Source organism: Mercenaria mercenaria, unplaced genomic scaffold, assembly GCF_021730395.1.
Source record: "Mercenaria mercenaria strain notata unplaced genomic scaffold, MADL_Memer_1 contig_3571, whole genome shotgun sequence".
NCBI classification, from domain to species: Eukaryota; Metazoa; Mollusca; class Bivalvia; order Venerida; family Veneridae; genus Mercenaria; species Mercenaria mercenaria.
This window is the reverse complement of record NW_026461723.1, coordinates 1-19,996: the sequence shown is the minus strand read 5'-3', so window position 1 is coordinate 19,996 and position 19,996 is coordinate 1. Positions and strand designations below refer to the sequence as shown.

At 35.2% G+C, this 19,996-nt stretch overlaps 1 protein-coding gene across 1 annotated transcript; it reads right to left on the bottom strand.

Annotated features, from left to right (window-relative positions):
- Positions 1-732: 732 nt before the first annotated feature.
- LOC128553185 (glyoxylate/hydroxypyruvate reductase A-like) lies at positions 733-19,755 on the bottom strand (the record flags this gene model as incomplete). Its single annotated transcript, XM_053534303.1, has 8 exons — positions 733-4,705; positions 8,702-8,831; positions 9,301-9,368; positions 12,286-12,406; positions 15,451-15,547; positions 16,990-17,066; positions 18,931-19,067; positions 19,630-19,755. Coding segments are annotated over 8 exons (843 nt in total), but the record flags the coding sequence as incomplete, so codon positions are not given.
- Positions 19,756-19,996: the final 241 nt, after the last annotated feature.

The window sequence follows — 19,996 nt, the reverse complement described above, 5'->3', positions numbered from 1 at the left end:
TGAGTAAAACTTCAACAATATTACAATAAGCATATTCTAAGTCGAAAAGGGGCCATAATTCAGTCAAAATGCTTGATAGAGTTGCCTCCTCCTTTTTACAGACTGGGGTCATGATGGTAAACAAGTATCCAAAATATGAAAGTAATATCTCAATGGACTTTGAAAATATTTGGGGTGGTACACAAACTTTAAGCATTTATTCTAAGTCTAAAAGGGGCCATAATTCAGTCAAAATCCTTTTTACAGACTGGGGTCATGATGGCAAACAAGTATGCGAAATATGAAAGCAATATCTCAATGGACTTTGAAAATATTTGGGGTAGGTATGCAAACTATAACATTTGTATGACGCTCACGCTGACGCCGGCGTGAGTAGGATAGCTCCCCTATTCTTCGAACAGCCAAGCTAAAAATTAAAGTTGCTGTAACTTCCATCATCTACTGCAGTAACTAGCTCTTCATACAAAATTATAGAGGCAACATTTATCAAAATCCATGCTAGACTCCTAAATAATGGCAAAAAGTAATTTTAAAATTTCAAAGTCAAAGCTTTAAGTCTGAAACATTTAAGGAATATGGATTCAGGGTCATGTTTTGTATAAAGTTTTTATCAATTCTACTAGAAAGATGCTTCCAGTCATTATCTGGATTCCAACCTGAAGTGATCGAGTAGAAGTCTTTTGAACACAATGTCGACACATGGAGAAAAGAACAATGATGAGCTAAAATAATTCATATTCCGTACAAAAGTAAAAAGATGAAGACCTTTGTAACAATGCACTTTTTTATTAAATTCTGGTACAAACAAATAAATAGTCGTAAGTAGATTAAGATCATACATTGAGGTATTTGTTGAGCCGAAACTTTTTAACAGCCTTAACTGCCTCTTTGCACCTAAATTTTGTTTTTACATTCTACAATTTTTTTCTCTGTACAATTTGTCAGTTGTTTTAAATGTATTTAAGATTTTCTTTATTGTAGTAATTTTTCTGTACCTTTTATAAGTTGCTAGTTGTTTCCATGCATTCTAAAGATATTTTCTGATTGATGCAAGGTTCTATTAGTTCCTCTGTACATTATTTATTTGTTCTGTAGTTCCAGTTTTAATTTCAGGTTGATGCATTTTCTATATATTGTAGTCTATAATTGACTACATGTATTTTCTTTTATAAATCTGGTATAATATATACCGGTAGTGGAAAATTTCTGCCAACAACATTAATGTGCCACTGAGCAGAAAGTTGCTGATGTAGGTAAGACTTAAAGGTTCAAACAGAAAAATTAAAATGAACATTAAAGATGTTATTATTTTGTTTGTTTGTTTGTTTTGGGTTAAATACCGTTTCTCAACAGTATTTCAGTCATGTAACGGCGGGCAGTTAACCTAACCAGTGTTCCTAGATTCTGTACCAGTACAAACCTGTTCTCCGCAAGTAACTGCCAACTTCCCCACATGAATCAGAGGTAGAGGACTAATGATTTCAGACACAATGTCGTTTATCAAATAGTCACGGAGAACATACGCCCCGCCCGAGGATCGAACTCACGACCCCACGATCTGTAGACCAACGCTCTACCTACTGAGCTAAGCGGGCAGGGATTATAAGACTGGTCAAACACACAGCACATGTTGCAAAATGTACAAGTCATAATATGCTGTGTCACACAAAATAATCTGCAGAATAATTTTAATATTTATAATAACTAACATATGACAAGACTTTCTGTATGTTGAAAAAACAACAACAACATAGTGGCATGCATAAATAGCTGGTGACTCCAAGCTACCACATCAACAACTTGTGAAATGTAAAAAATTAATGAAAGCTTGTAAAATGTGTCAATACAGCATGTAAGGTGCACATATCAACTTGCAAAATAAATATACAGAACATCCTACCAAATGCAGCAACTTGTATAATGCATGGAAAAACTTGTAAAATGTACAAAAACAACTTTTATACCACACTTCTATAGTAATCTTTACAGGCACACACATTTTTCAAAAAAGCTTTTACAATATTAATCCTTATCATGCTAGACATGACAGATTCTGCATTTGCGACAAGTGTAGTCCCGTGCAGTCTGATTATGATCTGCACTGTTCGCCATTCAGTCAGTTTTTCTTTTATAAGCAGCCCTTTTAACAGTTAATGGTACTGTCCAAATTGAAAGATCAATAACTTTATTATAGAAATTTAGCAGGGAATGAGTTAATACAAACAGATACAAATCTACAGATATAAAACTAAAGAAGACAAACAAATCTAGATACAGAAGACAAGAGTAGATACATGTAGTTTGTAAAGTATTGTAACTAGTGGGTTTAATACAGATATTTGATAGCAATCAATGTACACATCAACATCTCAAATACTAAGTGAGAGTTCTAAAGTCTTAGCAGTGTGCACAAAGCTCTATTTGCCATATATTGTACTCTAAAGGACACTTTCTCTTTGACTGTAGATTCCTATGCATCTATTATGCCCATTATAGAAAATATACTATCTGACCTGTCAAGTATACACAACAACTTACAAAATGTACCTTCTAACTAACAAAATGCCCAGAACTGCATGTAAAATGCACTTGTCAAATTTAAAGCTTACCATCCACAGTAAACAACCTGATAAATGTATATAATAATTTTCTAAATGTATATGATAATTCTCAAAACAGTACAGAACAATGTATAAACTGTACTAAGTAAGTCATAAAATGTACAGGGAAACTCAAAAATACTGTCAAACTAGAAGCTGTTTTTGTCACAATAACATATGTCTCCACTCTATGTATACCTTAAGCTTTGGAGGCCATTTTGTGCAGCGAAGTGGAACGTGTCGGCGATATGCACAACTAGGCTTGGTACTGATCACTCCTGTAAAGTTTCGTCGAAATCTGTCCAGCAGTTTGACCTGTGAATGCCGGACAAGATTAATCTATTCTTTAGCTCTGGTGGCCTTTTTGTGCAGCAAAGCAGAACATGTCAGCGATATGCATAACTAGGCTTGATACTGATCACTCCTGTGAAGTTTCGTCGAAATCCAGCCAGCAGTTTGACCTGTGAAAACTGGACAAGATTTAGAAGTTTTGTGGAAATCCAGCCAGCAGTTTGACCTTAAAAGCCGAACAAGCTTAATGTGGACGGACAGACAGACGGATGGCAAAGGCAAAACCAATATGTTTCCCCCATTTTATAGGGGAGAGACATAATTATTTACTTTTATTGGCACAAAATTACAAGATACTGACCAAGAGGATATGAAATTGTTGATTTCAAACTCTGAAGATAAAACTGAACAAGAATTGTATATGTTGATTGGGATAAGATTTCATGTATTAACCCTTATCATGCTGAACACAACTAAGCCTTTGCCTGCACATCTGTGCAGTCTGATCAAGATCTCCATTGTTCGCCATTCAGTCAGTAACTTTTTGGAAAGCATCCCTTTTAACAGTTAATGGTACTTCCCAAATTGAAAGATGGACAAGTTCATTATAGAAATTTAACTGGGTAAAAGTTAATGCAGCCAGAAAGTCCACAAAAATTAGCCACCTACAAATATTAATGCTTTTACAATATGTCTGGGGGACAGACATACTCAACTATCGGTTTAAAATTGCATAGTCGAAGAAGGGGCATAATTTTGTACACAGACACAGTTATGGAACCTGTGCACTGCACTGTAAGTCAGTTCATTAAAGTAATCATAAGCATTAAGTTTAAATCCAATCCCACATATTGTTACTGAGATACCAGTTTATATACACAATTTACCAAATTTGGGATGCAGACACAAACCACTGGGTGAGTGCAATAGCTTTACCTATTCTTCAGTGTCAAACTAAAATCAAGAAATGATCGTTAATGTGTATAACATTTAATTATAAATGTATATAAATACATAACTAATTTATATATCTAGTAAAGTTAAATACATTTGATTAGTATTTTCTGCATATAAAGTAAATATTTTATGAAAAAGATTGGCATTAGATATCTTTGAAAAAATCGCTAACAATATATAGAGATAAAAGGGCCTACTTTCTAGAAATCTAGGTAGACAGATATCTTTAGAAAACAAATAAATGAGTCGCTGTGTTTTGTAAACATCACTGCAAAAGTTAGAACTAGCAGCTAATAATGTAATTATCATTATGTTATTTAAAATCCATGATGAAAGACCACTTGAAATTTGAGTGGTTGGTAACATTCATGCTGAATTTGGGTGGTTCATCACATGTTATTTCATATCAACAATGAAAGTCCACTCGAAATTTTGAAGATTTATCACATGTTAATTCATATCCATGCTGAAAGTCCTCTTGGATTTGAGTGATTTATCACAAGTTATTTAATATCCAAGCTGAAAGTCTTGAATTTGAGTGATTTATCACATGTTATCTATTACCTATGTGAAAAGTCCTCTTGAATTTGAGTGGTTTATCAGATGTTATTTAATATCCACACTGAAAGTCCACTTGAATTTGAGAGGTTTATCACATGCTATTCAACATCCAGGCTGAAAGTCCACTTGCAATTTGAGTGATTTATCACATGCTATTTAACATCCAGGCCAAAAGTTAACTTGAAACTTGAGTGGTTATCACATGTTATTTAATATCCACGCTGAAAGTCCACTTGAAATTTGAGTGGTTTATTTTCGCAGTAAAGTTTATAATTTTCTACAAAATTTTCTGCAACCTGAAATAGAAAATAAATACAAAATTCAACTGAAAATTTGAGTTCAAGAATTTATAATAATAACACCTTACTAGCAAAATCAATCTAGAAATACCGGGAGACAATCAAAATCCCCTTGATCAAAATCCCCTCCACTGAAAAATGACAGGGTGTTACAAAATCCCCTTCATACTTTTGCAGGGGGTATCATAATCCCCTCTGTGATTTTTAGTTATTTCATCAAGTTCAAATACAACTGTACATAATTTAAAAGTCTATTGCATAAAGCACAAAAATACAATGCCTTTAGCAAACATAATTTAATTTGGAGCACTTATATCTATATATCTATAATGAAAATGTTAATGAAAAGTATGTTGAGTTTAGAGTCGAACCAACACAATTTTATGTCATATGGCAACTTCTCAAGCTTTTGAAGGCAGAGAAAGACCCCTGGTGGCCTTTGGGCATTATTTCATCATGGGCAGGTACCTGGGTAGAGCCACTAACCTTCCACAAGCCAGCTGGACAGCTTCCACACATTCAAGAAGAATTCTTTACAGTTAATAAATAGAGATGATATATAACAAGAGCTGTCCGTAAGACAGCTAAGCTTGACTATTCAAAATATTGTCCCAGAAGCAGGAAAATAATACCCTAAAAGGTTATAATTTGACCAAAATGCATATCAGAGTTATGGGACTTGCTGCTATCAACTAGTTTTATAACCAGAAGTCACATGTGAAGTTTCAATTCAATATCTGCATTAGTTTTGGAGATAGCAACTTGCATGTAAAACTTTAACCAGAGTTTTTTAAGTCCAAAAGGGGGCATAATTTGCCCAAGATACATGTCAGAGTTATGGGACTTGACCCATTGAGGTTGGTAATTGATCTAGAAAAAGAAAAAATAAGTTTCAAATCTATATGCCTTTTAGTAATAGCTGTATGTACTTGCACGCAAAACTTTAACCAGAATTTTCTAAGTCCAAAAGGGGGCATAATTTGGCCAAAATGAAGGTCAGAGTTATGGGAATTGCTGCTATCAACTAGTTTTATAACCCCGAAGACACATGTGATGTTTCAATTCAATATCTGCATTAATTTTGGAGACAGTAATTTGCATGTATAACTTTAACCAGAATTTTCTAAGTCCAAAAGGGGGCATAATTTGCTCAAAATACATGTCAGAGTTATGGGACTTGATCCAGTGAGGTCGGTAATTGACCTAGAAAAAGAAAAACTAAGTTTCAAAGCTATATGCCTTTAAATGATAGCTGTATGTACTTGCATGCAAAAACTTAACCAAGGTGTGACGCCGACGCCAGGGTGAGTAGAATAGCTGAATAGTCGAGCTAAAAATAACAAAGATAAATGCAACTTTAGATCTTCCAACAATATTTCATTATTTTGGCTCTCAATATCTATTGCTCCATAAAAGCATGAGGGCCATGATGGCTCTAGATTGCTCACACAAGTTTCACAGCTTAAACATGTAACAATTTTGGTAAAGTGTCATCTAAAAAGTATTTGTGCCAAAATACTGTAAAAACTGGCATGCATATTCAGTGGCAGCGTTGCTTTTCTGACAAATCAAATTGGTTTAAACGAGTTATGAAGAAGACCAGGAAAGGAACATTTGTGTGAAATTATTCTAAAATCAGTCTTAAAGTGGTTCAACAGATGTTATTTGAAGATTTTTTATATTTTAGCTCTGACGGTTATGCTCTAAAATGAATACATGTATGAGAAAAATTTGAATAAACTTAGTATAGAGTCACCCAAGATATATTTGTGTGAAATTACTTCAAAATTAGGCTAGCAGTTTCTGAAAAAAAGATGTTTAATGTATTTTCTGTAAAGATAAAAGGAAAAGAGATGATTTCTGATGGCCATCTTTTTTACAAATCTGATTAATTTGAACAGTCTTGCTAGTGGGTCACCTAAAATATAAAAACTTCTCATCAATTTCCACAAAATGGTTTCAGAGGAAATGTTGTTTGTAGAAAAGTGTGGACAGATGACAGACAGACCATGTCATATCTGAGAAAGCCAAAAACATGGAATAAGTTAGAAACTAGAGATTGCTTTTGAAAAAGGACATGTCTCCCAAGTCTCCCCATATTACTTCATTTAAGTGGAACTGTTTATGAAACAATATATCTCATCCAGTGATTTGTCATTGAATAAAATCATTGCTTGGAGTTCAGACGCGAAGGAATTATATCACGAGGGCTGCGCCAGAGTGATATAATAATACGCACCTGAATGACAATGATTTTATTCAAGAGCAAATCACTAAATGAGATATATCATTTCAATTCTAACATGTTTCCAAGGATTTTTAAGTACATCACTGAAGACATCCATCAAGTATTTGCCCATTTTTTTGTTGGTTTCCTTTTCAATGTGCCACTATGCCGTTTGGCGCTACGACGTAATAACTGTGACGTCAGAACAGTGAACTGTTATAAAATAACATACAGCTTTCAGCCATCTTTGTTTAATAGGAAAATGAATCAAATCATGTTAGAATAACTGATAATCAACTGGTCATGTCACAAACATATGTATTGGCATTGTTGTGACATGAGTGTTAGCTAAGTTCTGTATGTCTTGTCATTATGGTTAACATTAAATTTTATACAAAGAGAGTGAAAGATCCGGAGCTGACCTTTGATACCACCTTATAACCTTGACCTTGAAGTATAACTGACACCTGATTCATCTGGTCTGGTCATTGTAAACATTAATGCCAGGTATTTGAAATTTTTTTTTATATACAGTGCAAACCTGAAAAACTCTACATCAAAACCATTGATATTCAAGGGGGACTACTGGTAGCTTTTTGTGGGGGACTACTTTTCATGGTTGCATCAGGCTACAAAATTAAATACCAACAAACAATTAAAAATAACAATTATAGCAACAAATTTCACTCCCATTTAATAAAATAATCTGAATGTACTGGACATTTGACCTTAATGCAGAACCTTAAACAATATGAATGAAAGGTGTATTCTACACACCCTATTGATATGTAAAATAGTTGTATGAAAATTACTCAAAAGGGGGAAAAGATACAGGGTAGGTAAGGTTTTGAGATGGGTGGACAGGCAACCAGATCAAAAACAATTTGCCTCCCCTGATTTATTGGCAATATATAACAAGAGCTAATAAAAACATATACCCCACAAGATGGCATGTCTGACCAAAACAGACCCAGTAACTGGACAGGAACTATTTTCAATTCCAATGTCAACTGACCTTTAATCTACTGACCCCCCAAAAAAATAATACGGGTTATATAATGACCAAATGCAATCATGTAAGTCAATGACTTCTCCAAGTATTGAAGGGAACAGTTTTCAGTCTGAAGGTCACTGTGACCATGACATATTAAATACCAACAAGCAAAATCAGTGGAGAGATGTACAGATCACCAGCAATCAACCATCCTTAATTTGCAATTTCATCCTTTTGACTTCAAGACTACTCCAGTTACTGAGCAGAAATTTATTTCAGTCTGATGGTCAGCGGGACCTTAAACTTTCATTTTACTAACTCCCCCCCACCTTAACACACAAAAAAAGATCTGCTACTGACCACAAACAATCATCCTATAGTTCGACACTGTACGCCCACATTTTCTCAAGTTTGTTAGTGGAAACTTTCTTTAGTCTGAAGGTCAATCAGTCTGTGAAGGTTGAGCACTAAAGGTGAAGCTGAAGTTATAGCGTAGATACCATTTTCAGTGTAAAAGATGCTGTGATCTTGACCTAATGGCCTACTGACACAAAAACAGAATGTGTATTGTCCTATAAAATTTGACTCAGAAGGCCAAACCATTTTCCAGCCTAAGCGTCTACAAATGACATGATGGACAGGCAAACAGACTGACATGAGTAAAAATATATACACACTCTGAAGGGTCAGTTTTCTTCTAGGTCTCAGGAAATCTTAAAAGGGAACTTAACAGGCACCTTTACTATGCACTGATTAGTAAGTAAAAACTTACCTGATTGGTTAAGCACACCCCAGCTATATGTGGTGTTATAATTACACCTGGAAGATTCCATAAAGGACTTTCCTCGGGTAAAGGTTCTGTTTGAAACACATCTAACACAGCACCACATATCCATCCCTCCCTGAAATACACAAAAACCTGGCTTAAGTCATTCTTCCTTGCTTGTAACTGTACCATACAGAAAACTGGCTTCGACCGCCCTAACTGAAATACGTAACAAGAGGTCCATGATGGTCCTAGATTGTTCAACCTTGTTTCACAGCAGGCTTGAACAAAGTTGGTAGGGGGTCAACTAAGGAGCACTTGTGTGAAATGATTTATGTAGCTTTAAACAAACTGTGTTCATTGACTGTGGTCATTACCATACCTTCTTGTATGACCCAAGGACTTTTTTTCCTGGGAGCATACTTGAAAATGATTGAAATGAGTTTTAAGCTATAAGCACAATCAAGCTAAACTGAGTTATTTTAAACTCAAAATAATAGATCAAGTCATTATAACAGCGATATTATTCTCCTGTAAAATTCTAACATCACACTAACAATCAATATATCAGTATCATATATAACAGTTGTGATCAAAATGTTTACCTAATTGCCTTGACTAGTGACTGTTCATCTATAACATCACCTCGTCCCATGTTGATGAAAACACTTTTCTGAGAGAAAAAAACAACAAAAACACTACATTAAGCTATGAATTAGTTCTAAGGTAATACTTATTTGTCAATTTTGCAGACAAGTCATCAACACAGTAGACATGTTCAAACCATAGAATGATATATCGTTAGGAACATGCTAGGGTGCTATAGAAAACGAGGCCCAAGTGGGCCCAAGTCACTCACCTGAGGGCTGAGGCCGACATTACACATTTGATATCACATGCCAAATATCAAGGCTCTAGCTATTATTGATTCAGAGAAGAAAAGTGACAACGCCCCCAGGCAGCCATGTTTTTTGACAAATCGGAATAATTTGAACAATCTTGGTAGAGGGTCACAAAAAAGAAGTGTGTAAAATTATTTTAAAATCAGGCTTGCAGTTTCAAACAAGAAGATTTTTTCCACTATATTCATATAGGGAAAAGTGACCACGCCCTCTGGCAGCCATGTTTTTTGATGAATCAAAATAATTTGAACAACCTTGGTAGAGAGTGACATTAGGACCATTTGTGTGAAATTATTTAAAAATCGGACCATTGGTTTAGGAAGAGATTTCGTTTTGAATCTTTTCTATTTTTTAGCTTTGGCAGCCCCTATGTGCAACCAAGCAGAACTGTTTGAACAACTTTGGTAGAGGACCATCCAAGGAACATCATGGCTAAGTTTCATCAAAATCCATTCACTGGTTTTGGAGTAGACATTGTTTAAACACAAATGTTGACCACGGACGGATGACTTGACGAATGGACTCATGCACGCCTGACGGACGACAGACACAGCGTGATCACAATAGCTCACCATGAGCACTTTATGCTCAGGTAAATGCCCCCATTTAACAAACCAGGATGCTACAGACCAAATTTGGTGTTATTCTGACCAGTAGTTTCAGAGGAGATGTTTAATTAAAAATGTGGACGATGGACACCGGACAACAGACGCCGGACCATCCACCCTATACTAATAGCTCACCCTGAACATTCAGTTCAGGTGAGCTAAAAATGCTGAAGATCCATCAAATAGTTCATGAAATCATGTCACTTAAATGTTTTTTTTTCTATTTAAAGCTCTGGTGGACCCTAAAAGGGACCAAGCAGAACCATTGAAACAAGAGGACCATGATGGTCCTGAATCGCTCACCTGTCCCCACGTGACCCAGTTTTGACCTGAGTATGACGTCATTTTTTCTATTATTTTTGAGCTCATGTGACCCAGTTATCAAGATAAAAATTCTGACCAATTTTCATGAAGATCCATTGAAAAATATGGCCTCTAGAGAGGTCACAAGGTTTTTCTATTATTTGACCTAATGACCTAGTTTTTGAAAGCATGTGACCCAGTTTTGAACTTGACCTAGATATCATCAAGGTGAACATTCTCACCCATTTTCATGAAGATCTCATGAAAAATATGGCCTCTAGGGAGGTCACAAGGTTTTTCTATTATTTGACCTAATGACCTAGTTTTTGACCGCACGTGACCCAGTTTCGAACTTTAACTAGATATCATCAAGGTGAACATTCAGACCAATTTTCATGAAGATCCATTGAAAATATGGCCTCTAGAGAGGTCAAAAGGTTTTTCTATTTTTAGATCTTCTGACCTAGTTTTTGACCGCAGTTGACCCAGTTTCGAACTTGACCTAGATATCATCAAGATGAACATTCAGACCAACTTTCATACAGATCCCATGAAAAATATGGCCTCTAGAGAGGTCACAAGGTTTTTTTATTATTTGACCTACTGACCTAGTTTTTGATGGCACGTGACCCAGTTTCGATCTTGACCTAGATATCATCAAGTTGAACATTCTGAACAAATTTCATGAAGATCCATTCAAAAGTATAGCCTCTAGAAAGGTCACAAGGTTTTTCTATTTTTAGACCTAGGTTTTGACCGCAGTTGACCCAGTTTCGAACTTGATCTAGATATCATCAAGATCAACATACAGACCAACTTTCATACAGATCCCATGAAAAATATGGCCTCTAGAGAGGTCACAAGGTCTTTTTATTATCTGACCTACTGACCTAGTTTTTGACGGCATGTGACCCAGTTTTGAACCTGACCTAGATATCATCAAGTTGAACATTCTGACTAATTTTCATGAAGATCCATTGAAAAGTATGGCCTCTAGAGAGGTCACAAGGTTTTTCTTTTTTTAGGCCTACTGACCTAGTTTTGGACCAAACGTGACCCAGTTTCGAACTTGACCTAGATATCATCAAGAGGAACATTCTGACCAATTTTCATAAAGATCCCATGAAAAATGTGACCTCTAGAGTGGTCACAAGCAAAAGTTTATGCACGGTCGCACGGACGCTGCGCGATCACAAAAGCTCACCTTGTCACTTTGTGACAGGTGAGCTAAAAATGTGAGAGAGGACCATACAAAGAAAGCTACAGATCAGGTTTGAGGAAGATCTTTCAACAATTCATGAGAAGAAGTTGTTTTCAGTTTTTTTTATCTTTAGATCTGGCGTCCTCTTAATGGTGCCAAGGAGAATCATATGAACAAATTTGTAAGAGGTCCATGATCAAGTTTGGTGTAGATGTATCAACTGGTTCAAAAACAGATTTTTTTAAAGTATTATTTTCTATCTTTAGATTTTTAAAAATTTCAACTTCAAAGGCAAAAGTGACCACACCCAATGGCGCCATGATTTTTGATAAACGGAATTAATTTGTAAAATTTTTGATAACTGTCACTCGAAAAACATTTTGGTAAATTATTCTAAAATCAGGCCAGCAGCTTTTGACAAGGAGATTTTTAGGTTTTCAACAATTATTTACATATATGGAAAAGTGACAATGCCCCTCCTGGCAAGTCGTTTCAATAGGTCATCCCAAGCACTTGATGCTCAGATTAGCTAACACAGGCAAAAATATTTTGAAAACATGAGTGGTGATCACTTACCTTGGGTCTACAATGGGAGAACATGTCCCCTGATAATAGCCCGCGTGTTTCTGGAGTGCTAGGTAAAATATTGCAAACATAGTCACTGTCATGCAGAACTTCTGCTAACTCTGATGTTGTTCTGCAAGAAAACTAACATTTTATTAACTTTAAAAATGATATATTCATATAGTCTTTCAGAAGACTAGTAAATTCTTTTTCAAATCAATGTACTAGATAGTATCAGAATTATATTTTATTTACATCATTCTAAAAAGTCCATGGCAACAAATAACTGGCAAGAGATAATGCATAAAATTTGTAAAGATAAAATATATTACTTTTACTATTACTGATATTTCTAGGTTCTTAGCTTTGTATCAGGAAATATGCACAAGTTCTGCAGCGGAAATATTGCGCGACTTTAGGAGCGCAATATTCTTCCGCTAAAGAATAAGTGCATATTTCCCGATGTAAAGATAATAAACTGTTTATTACATACGTATCTATATATCACCAATTTGTGAAAAAGCATGAATAAGATTGACAATAACTAAATAAAAGAATTAATGCAATGACACACATTAAATTACGTCATGCACCTGATATGAAATTCAGGCGTCAGAGTATGGAAAAATATTGACGTTTCCGGTTCCATTGTAACTTAACAGTGAATAGTAACACGTATGTAATAATATCTTTATTCAAAGTGCCTATTAATTAATTACTGATATCTAAAGTACCGAAACATTTAAAACCTTTGAATAAGTTACTTCTGCAGCATGAAATAAACTCAACAATGTTAATAATGTACAGTGTATGTTTAGCAAGTCAAATAAAGTGTTACTGAAGACCAGTGTACTCAGTAGGGATTACTAAATTATTTAGTATAATGGTTAAAGCTGGGGTCACTGCCACTGAGGATACTGGTATGAAATATGTAAGACAGTGCTGCAACCTCTGCAGGCTTAGAAATCATGTCAGGTCCAGCCTGTTGTCACCTTCACAAAGTATCAGTTACAAACCTGTTATACTATACAAACATTGGTGCACACAACTAGAGTTATCACTAAATGCGATTAATACCCCTATACACCATTCTGATACTGGGAAAGTTAAATGTTGTGATCATGACCTTCGACCTTTAAGTGTAACCTTGCCATTAGACCTAGTGATCCAAGTTGTGCAATCTGCATGCCATCTAGATGAAGTTGACAACTGTTGCTAGTTTAATGTGGACACAAGTTTAAGCCATCTGATCTTTGACCACTAAGCATGACCTTGACCTTGGACCTAACTGCAGATCTTTGGACTCTACAAATCATCTTGCTGTTCTAATTTTATGAAAATCATTCCGGTGGTTTAGAAGATATTGAGCTGACATGAATTTATGCTATTTGGTGTTTGACATCTAAGTGAAACCCTGACCTTGTATCTAGTGTCCTGGGCCATGAACCCTCAAGTCAAGACAAGTCAAGTGATATCTACCAACACAATTCGGTCTGAAGAGCTTTTGAAACTGCACACTGTCTTGATGAGCAGATGTAACTTTAAGCTTACCTAACCTCGATCTTCCAAACATACCCTTGTAACTGGACCTAATGACCTCAGTGTGTACTCTGCACACTGTCTTGGTCAGCTAAGAATTGATGTTAGGTTTGTGAAAATCTTCCTAGTTGTTTAAGCAATATGTAGCAGACATGAACTTAAGCTATTTGACCTCCAAATGCAATCTTGGCCTAATATAGTGACATGATTTGTTGAGGTAAACATTAATGTTAATTCAATTTAAATCTTCGAAGTAGTTTACAAAATATGAAACTGACATGAAATTAAGCTTTTCTGACATTTGATCTCAAAGAGTGAACTTGGATCTATTGACCTAAGTTGCTTGCTCTGTCAGTCAATTTGATGAGGTTAACAACTGATTCTAGTTCTATGAAAATATGAAGTGGACCCAAAGTTAAGCTATTCTACTTTTGACCCCCAAGAAAGACCTTGACCTTGGACCTTGTGACTTTTGCTGTACACTCTACATCTCTCCTTGGTGAGATAAACAACAGATGTCAGTTTTATGAAAATATTCCAAACTGTTCAGACAACTCGGGACTGACACAAAATTATTTGACATTTGATCTTGAAGTGTGAGCTGGACCTTGGCCCTAGTTTGTAATACCTGGGTATGTTGTCTTGATGAGTATAACCACTGATGCTAGTTTTTATGAAAATCAGCCGAACAGTTAACGGTTTAGAAGATATGGATAGGACAAAATATTAACCTATCTGACCTGTGACGTCAAGTGATTTTGTTGGGTTTTACATCAATTATAGTCCATACGTTGACTTTTTAGCTTTTTATGGTGGAGGAAGACCCCAGTGTCCCTATAGACATTATTTCAGGCACAAGCAGGCACCTGGGTAGAAGCACCCACCTTCTATATGCCAGCTGGAAGACTTCTTCAAATGAAAGAATTTTACTCCCCAAGTGAGGTATAGAAACTACAGCACTGAGGGGCTAGTGATTCAATGTCCTCAGCCACAGAGGCCCCAATGTAAGCCCTTGACCTTTGACCTAGTGACATAGGTTGTGCACTCTGCTTATCAATTATACAATTTATGTTAGTTTTATTAAAATCATCCCAGTGTGGATAAGAAGATTAGGAGTGGACACAATGGACAAAAGGGAGGGATGGACATATTGTTGCATGACTTCAATATACACCCCCACGCCCAATATATTTTGTATCTGAGGGTATCAAAACTCCATTCTAACACGATCAGATTCATTTTCCTACTAAACAAAGAAGGCAGAAAACAGTGAATTACTGTTCTGATGTCACCATTATTACGTCATGGCGTCAAATGGCATAGCGGCGCGCTGGAAAAGAAACCAGTTGAAAACGGGCAAATATTTAATGAATGTCGTCAAGGATGTATTTAAAAATTCTTGGTAACGTGTTAGAATTGAAATAATATATCTCATTTAGTGATTTGCTCTTGAATAAATCATTGTTTGTCGTTCAGATGCATATTATTATGCCCTCGTGATATAATTCCTTCGCATCTGAACTCCAAATAATGATTTATTCGACGACAAATCACTGGATGAGATATATTATTTCTTAATCAACACGCTGCTACAAATGTTTAAGTGAATAAGAAGTACCTGTTCAGTAGAACACATACCTATATTGTGATACAGCTGGACATCTTTTTTCCTCTGATGGCTGGCTTCGAGTTACACCAATAACTTTCATACCTGAGGCATTACACAACCTTGCCACTGAAACATATTCAAACAAAAACATGACATTATCAACATGTTTATCATCTAATTATTTAACATAATTTTAGGAATGAGTGCAAGGTCTGATATTCTTGTGAAGTTTCTGTAAGTATTGCCACTGAGAATTTTCACTTTAAAGTACACTGCATTTGTTTCATTTCTGCTGGGTTTAATGTCGCACCAACACAATTATAGGTAATATAGAGAGTTTAAGTACACTGTAACCTTGACCTTTGACAAAATGAGGTGGTCCAAATTTCTTTGCTATAGCTTCAAAAACAAGAAAGTAGGTCAGTAATTCAGGGCTGAAAATATTAAAGATGAGTATTGAAATCAGTATCAAAAGTATAAACATGGTCCAAATTTCTATGCTGTACCTTCAAAAACAAGAAAGTAGGTCAGTAGGTCATGATTACTGGTAAGACAATTCAAGATGAATATTGAAATCTGTATCAAACATTATGCTGGTGGTCCAAATTTCTTTGCCACTGCTTCAAAAACTGTAAGTCTATGTGAAAGAAGGGACCACCCAGGCGTGGCCTATTCTGACCCCATGGTCATGATTTGAACAATCTTGGTAGAGAACCACTGGAGCATAACACAAACTAAATATCTAAGCCCTGGGCCTTATGGTTTAAGACAAGAATTTTTGAAGGGTTTTTCCCTATACAAGTTAATTCAAACCATGTGCTCCCAGGGCGGCACAAAATTTGTCCAAAGGGGGATTTTGAACAATCTCGGTAGAGGACCACTAGATAATGCTACATACCAAATATCAAAGCCCTAGGACCTGTGGTTTTGGACAAGAAGATTTTCAATGTTTTTTCGCTATTTAAGTCTATGTAAACCATGTGACCCCCGGGGTGGGACCATATTTGACCCTAGGGGGATAATTTGAATAATCTTGGTAGAGGACTACTAGATAATGCTTCATGCCAAATATGACCTGTAGTTTTGGACCAGAAGATTTTTAAAGTTTTTCCTTTCGGTTGCCATGACAACCAGAGTTCTGTAAGGAATTCTATTTTTTTTTTTAAATTTTAAAGTCGACCATCCAAGGAACATCCCTGTGAAGTTTCATCTACATCGGCCTAGGGGTTTAGGAGGAGGTGTTGTTTAAAGGAAAGTGTGGCCGGACGCTGGATGGTGAGGCCTAGTGGTTTAGGAGGAGGTGTTGTTTAAAGGAAAGTGTGGCCGGACGCTGGATGGTGAGCTATCACAAAAGCTATCACAATAGCTCACCCTGGACTTTGTGCTCAGGTGAGCTAATAACAGTCAGCAACTTTTGCCTTCACCATTACTGATGGGAAAATGATCTGTAATATTCAGGGATCCAAGTGAAATTATGCTGTTGCTTAAAAGCACCTATCTTATTTGGCAGCAACACTGGATCAAAGGGGAGACCCTGATCATTTGAGGAGCATGACACATATATTCACCTTCTTGACCTATTTCTCCGACTCCAAGTATTCCAATAGTTAGGTCTGTCAAACTTCTGTAATGACTGTACTTCTTTCTGCAAGAATAAAAAGCATACTTAGATAAATACCTCAGACCAGCAACATTCCAACAATTATTTGTCACCTGGCGCCTAAATGTATCATGATTATTTTTTATGAACTTTCTTGTTGAATAACCAGACTTTTCTTTTAACAGTTCTGATAAATTTTGTTGTGTAGGACAGATCAGAATGCTTTAGCTGCTCATATTTCAGGTTTGGAAAGTACTTGTCAAGTGTTCTTAGTTTTAATTTTAAATTTCCTTACGACTCCACCTATATCTTTGTTTGATGGGATAAGTACTTGTAAGGTAATTACCTGACATGGGACTTGTTGAATGTTTCCTCTTTCACTTTCAGATAACTCCTACTAACTCTATAAGGTTGAACACAAATCACAAAGAATTTATCTGTACAAGGTCTTATTTGGGCATATAGTTTTTATGTTATAGGGTTAATTTTGAATGAAATTATGAGGCTTTCAAATGTTCAAGATTTTGTAGATTTTGTCATGATAAGAGATTAAACTGTGTGATAGCAAATGGTGTTGTCATAAAACTTTTTGAAATTATATAGCATTTGGAACATCAAGTATAATTAGTAATGCACTACGAATATCAAATATCGTAAGTACTGCACTTGTTATATAATCAGGTATGAACAAGGGATACAAAATATCGTTCGTACTGCACTAGTAATATAATTAGTAATGCATTCATAATATCAAATATCATTAGTAATAGTACTGCATTAGTTACTGGTACTGATTATAATCTTGAACAGATGACAAAGTCGACCACCTTCAAGTTATTCCATTGCAATTGTTTTTTTTTATATAATTGAACATGCCGTCTAATAGCAACCACTTAAAACACCAACTGGTGACTGGTGTAAACAAAAAAAATTTTTTTTTTTGTAAATATTCAGTATAAATAAATGACATATTTATCTGTTTAAAAAATATTTATCCAAAATTACTGGGGAAGAGGATGTTTTTTGCGCATGCTCATTGTCAACACATGAAGGCCTGACATCGTGTCACTTTTCATTACTTGATCAGGAATGACTGTTGCAACAGTTTTGGGAAAGTTACTATAAAGAATTTCTTTTAAATGACAAAGTGGTCAAATTTATCATCAGTTAACGTTTGTACAGTCCCCATCTTACATACCGCTTTCAGGGCCTCACTTCTTGTGAGTTTGCTTAGTAAATATAAATTTAAGTTATGTCAATTATTCAGTAAAAGCTAACCTTTATTCTGATACCAACCATTGATAACAATTTGTAGAAATAAAAAAGTTACAGGTAAAAAACCTCATTTTCTGTCCAAGTTTATCATCAGTACCAGTATATAATAAGTAATGCACTAGGAATATCAAATATCATAAGTAATATAATTAGTAATACAGTCGGGATATCAAATATCATTAGAACTGCACTAGTTATATAATAAGTAAATTGAATGCACTATGAATATCAAATATCATTAGTACTGCACTAGTTATATAATAAGTAAATTGAATGCACTATGAATATCAAATATCATTAGTACTGCACTAGTTATATAATAAGTAAATTGAATGCACTATGAATATCAAATATCATTAGTACTGCACTAGTTATATAATAAGTAAATTGAATGCACTATGAATATCAAATATCATTAGTACTGCACTAGTTATATAATAAGTAAATTGAATGCACTATGAATATCAAGTATCATTAGTACTGCACTTAGTTATACCATAAGTAATGCACTCCGAAAAACAAATATCATTAGTGCTGCACTAAGAATGTAACTAGCAACAGAATTTTCAATGACATCAATACAACTGAAGCATTAAAAATTAGCTACAACTGGTTACAGTGGAATTTACCTTACTTGTTCCACATCCTTGTCTCCTGGTCTTTAGCTACTTCAATAATAGATCTCTCTTTCGTCAGAACGTAACCAAGCACATATTCTGCCATGAATCTGCTAAAAGCACCACCCATCCTTGTAATTGTAAATGACGGTGGCTAAAAGTTTAAAAAGTAAAAAGAATATTACTATTTTACAATCAAATTGTAACTGTTAATTATGCTTTCTTCCGTACCAAAAGCAAATTTATGACCAATTATGTCAGCTCTGCATATATTCTAAGTAACATAGTATAGATAAAAGTCATAATACACAATACTTCAAACAACAAAAAGCTGCATTTATTTTGTCTATCATAAAGAACTTCTGTTTACCCAAAAGTAATTATTTCAATAACATTATGGCTCTAGAAGGGTGGATAGTCTGGTTGGTGTGTTACTGGAAACTGCTTCTAGAGTCTTTTGATTTAATTGAAATGCTATGACCTTACACCTTTCTGACAAAAAAAATAATAATGTTCTGTTTTATGCAACAGCAACAGCAATGCTGTAACAGGCAACTTCTCTGATGAAAGGCCATTATCTAGTTACATTACCACAAAAGCTTACCATACTATCATATTCATTGTATATCATATATGCAATCCTCAATGAAAGAACATAAACTCATGAAGAGTCAGGGAAAGATTAAATTTTAGAATATCAAATGAGAGCTGTTTACCTTTTCTTTTCCAATTTCTTTGATTAAAGTTTCTACACCTGGAATGGATTTAAAAATGACATGACACTTTAAAGTATGCTTTAAACTTTTATGTAAGTAAGAATGAATTATAGCTACCAGGCAGTGCTAGAAGCCTTTGTATAAACATATTTAATAAGAATCTTTAATATTTAATTAGAATTTTCATGAAAGACTGTTAAAAACTGTTTGTTAAACATGTATGCCCTCCATGACGGCCTGTCCGATGCAAGTTTGTGTCATGTCTTCTCACTGAATAGCACAGGTAAAAGTGTTCTTTGGTTATTGAAACCATTTCCAGTCTCTAGATTACTGTGACCTTAACAAAGATCATCTACTGACTGCTGCC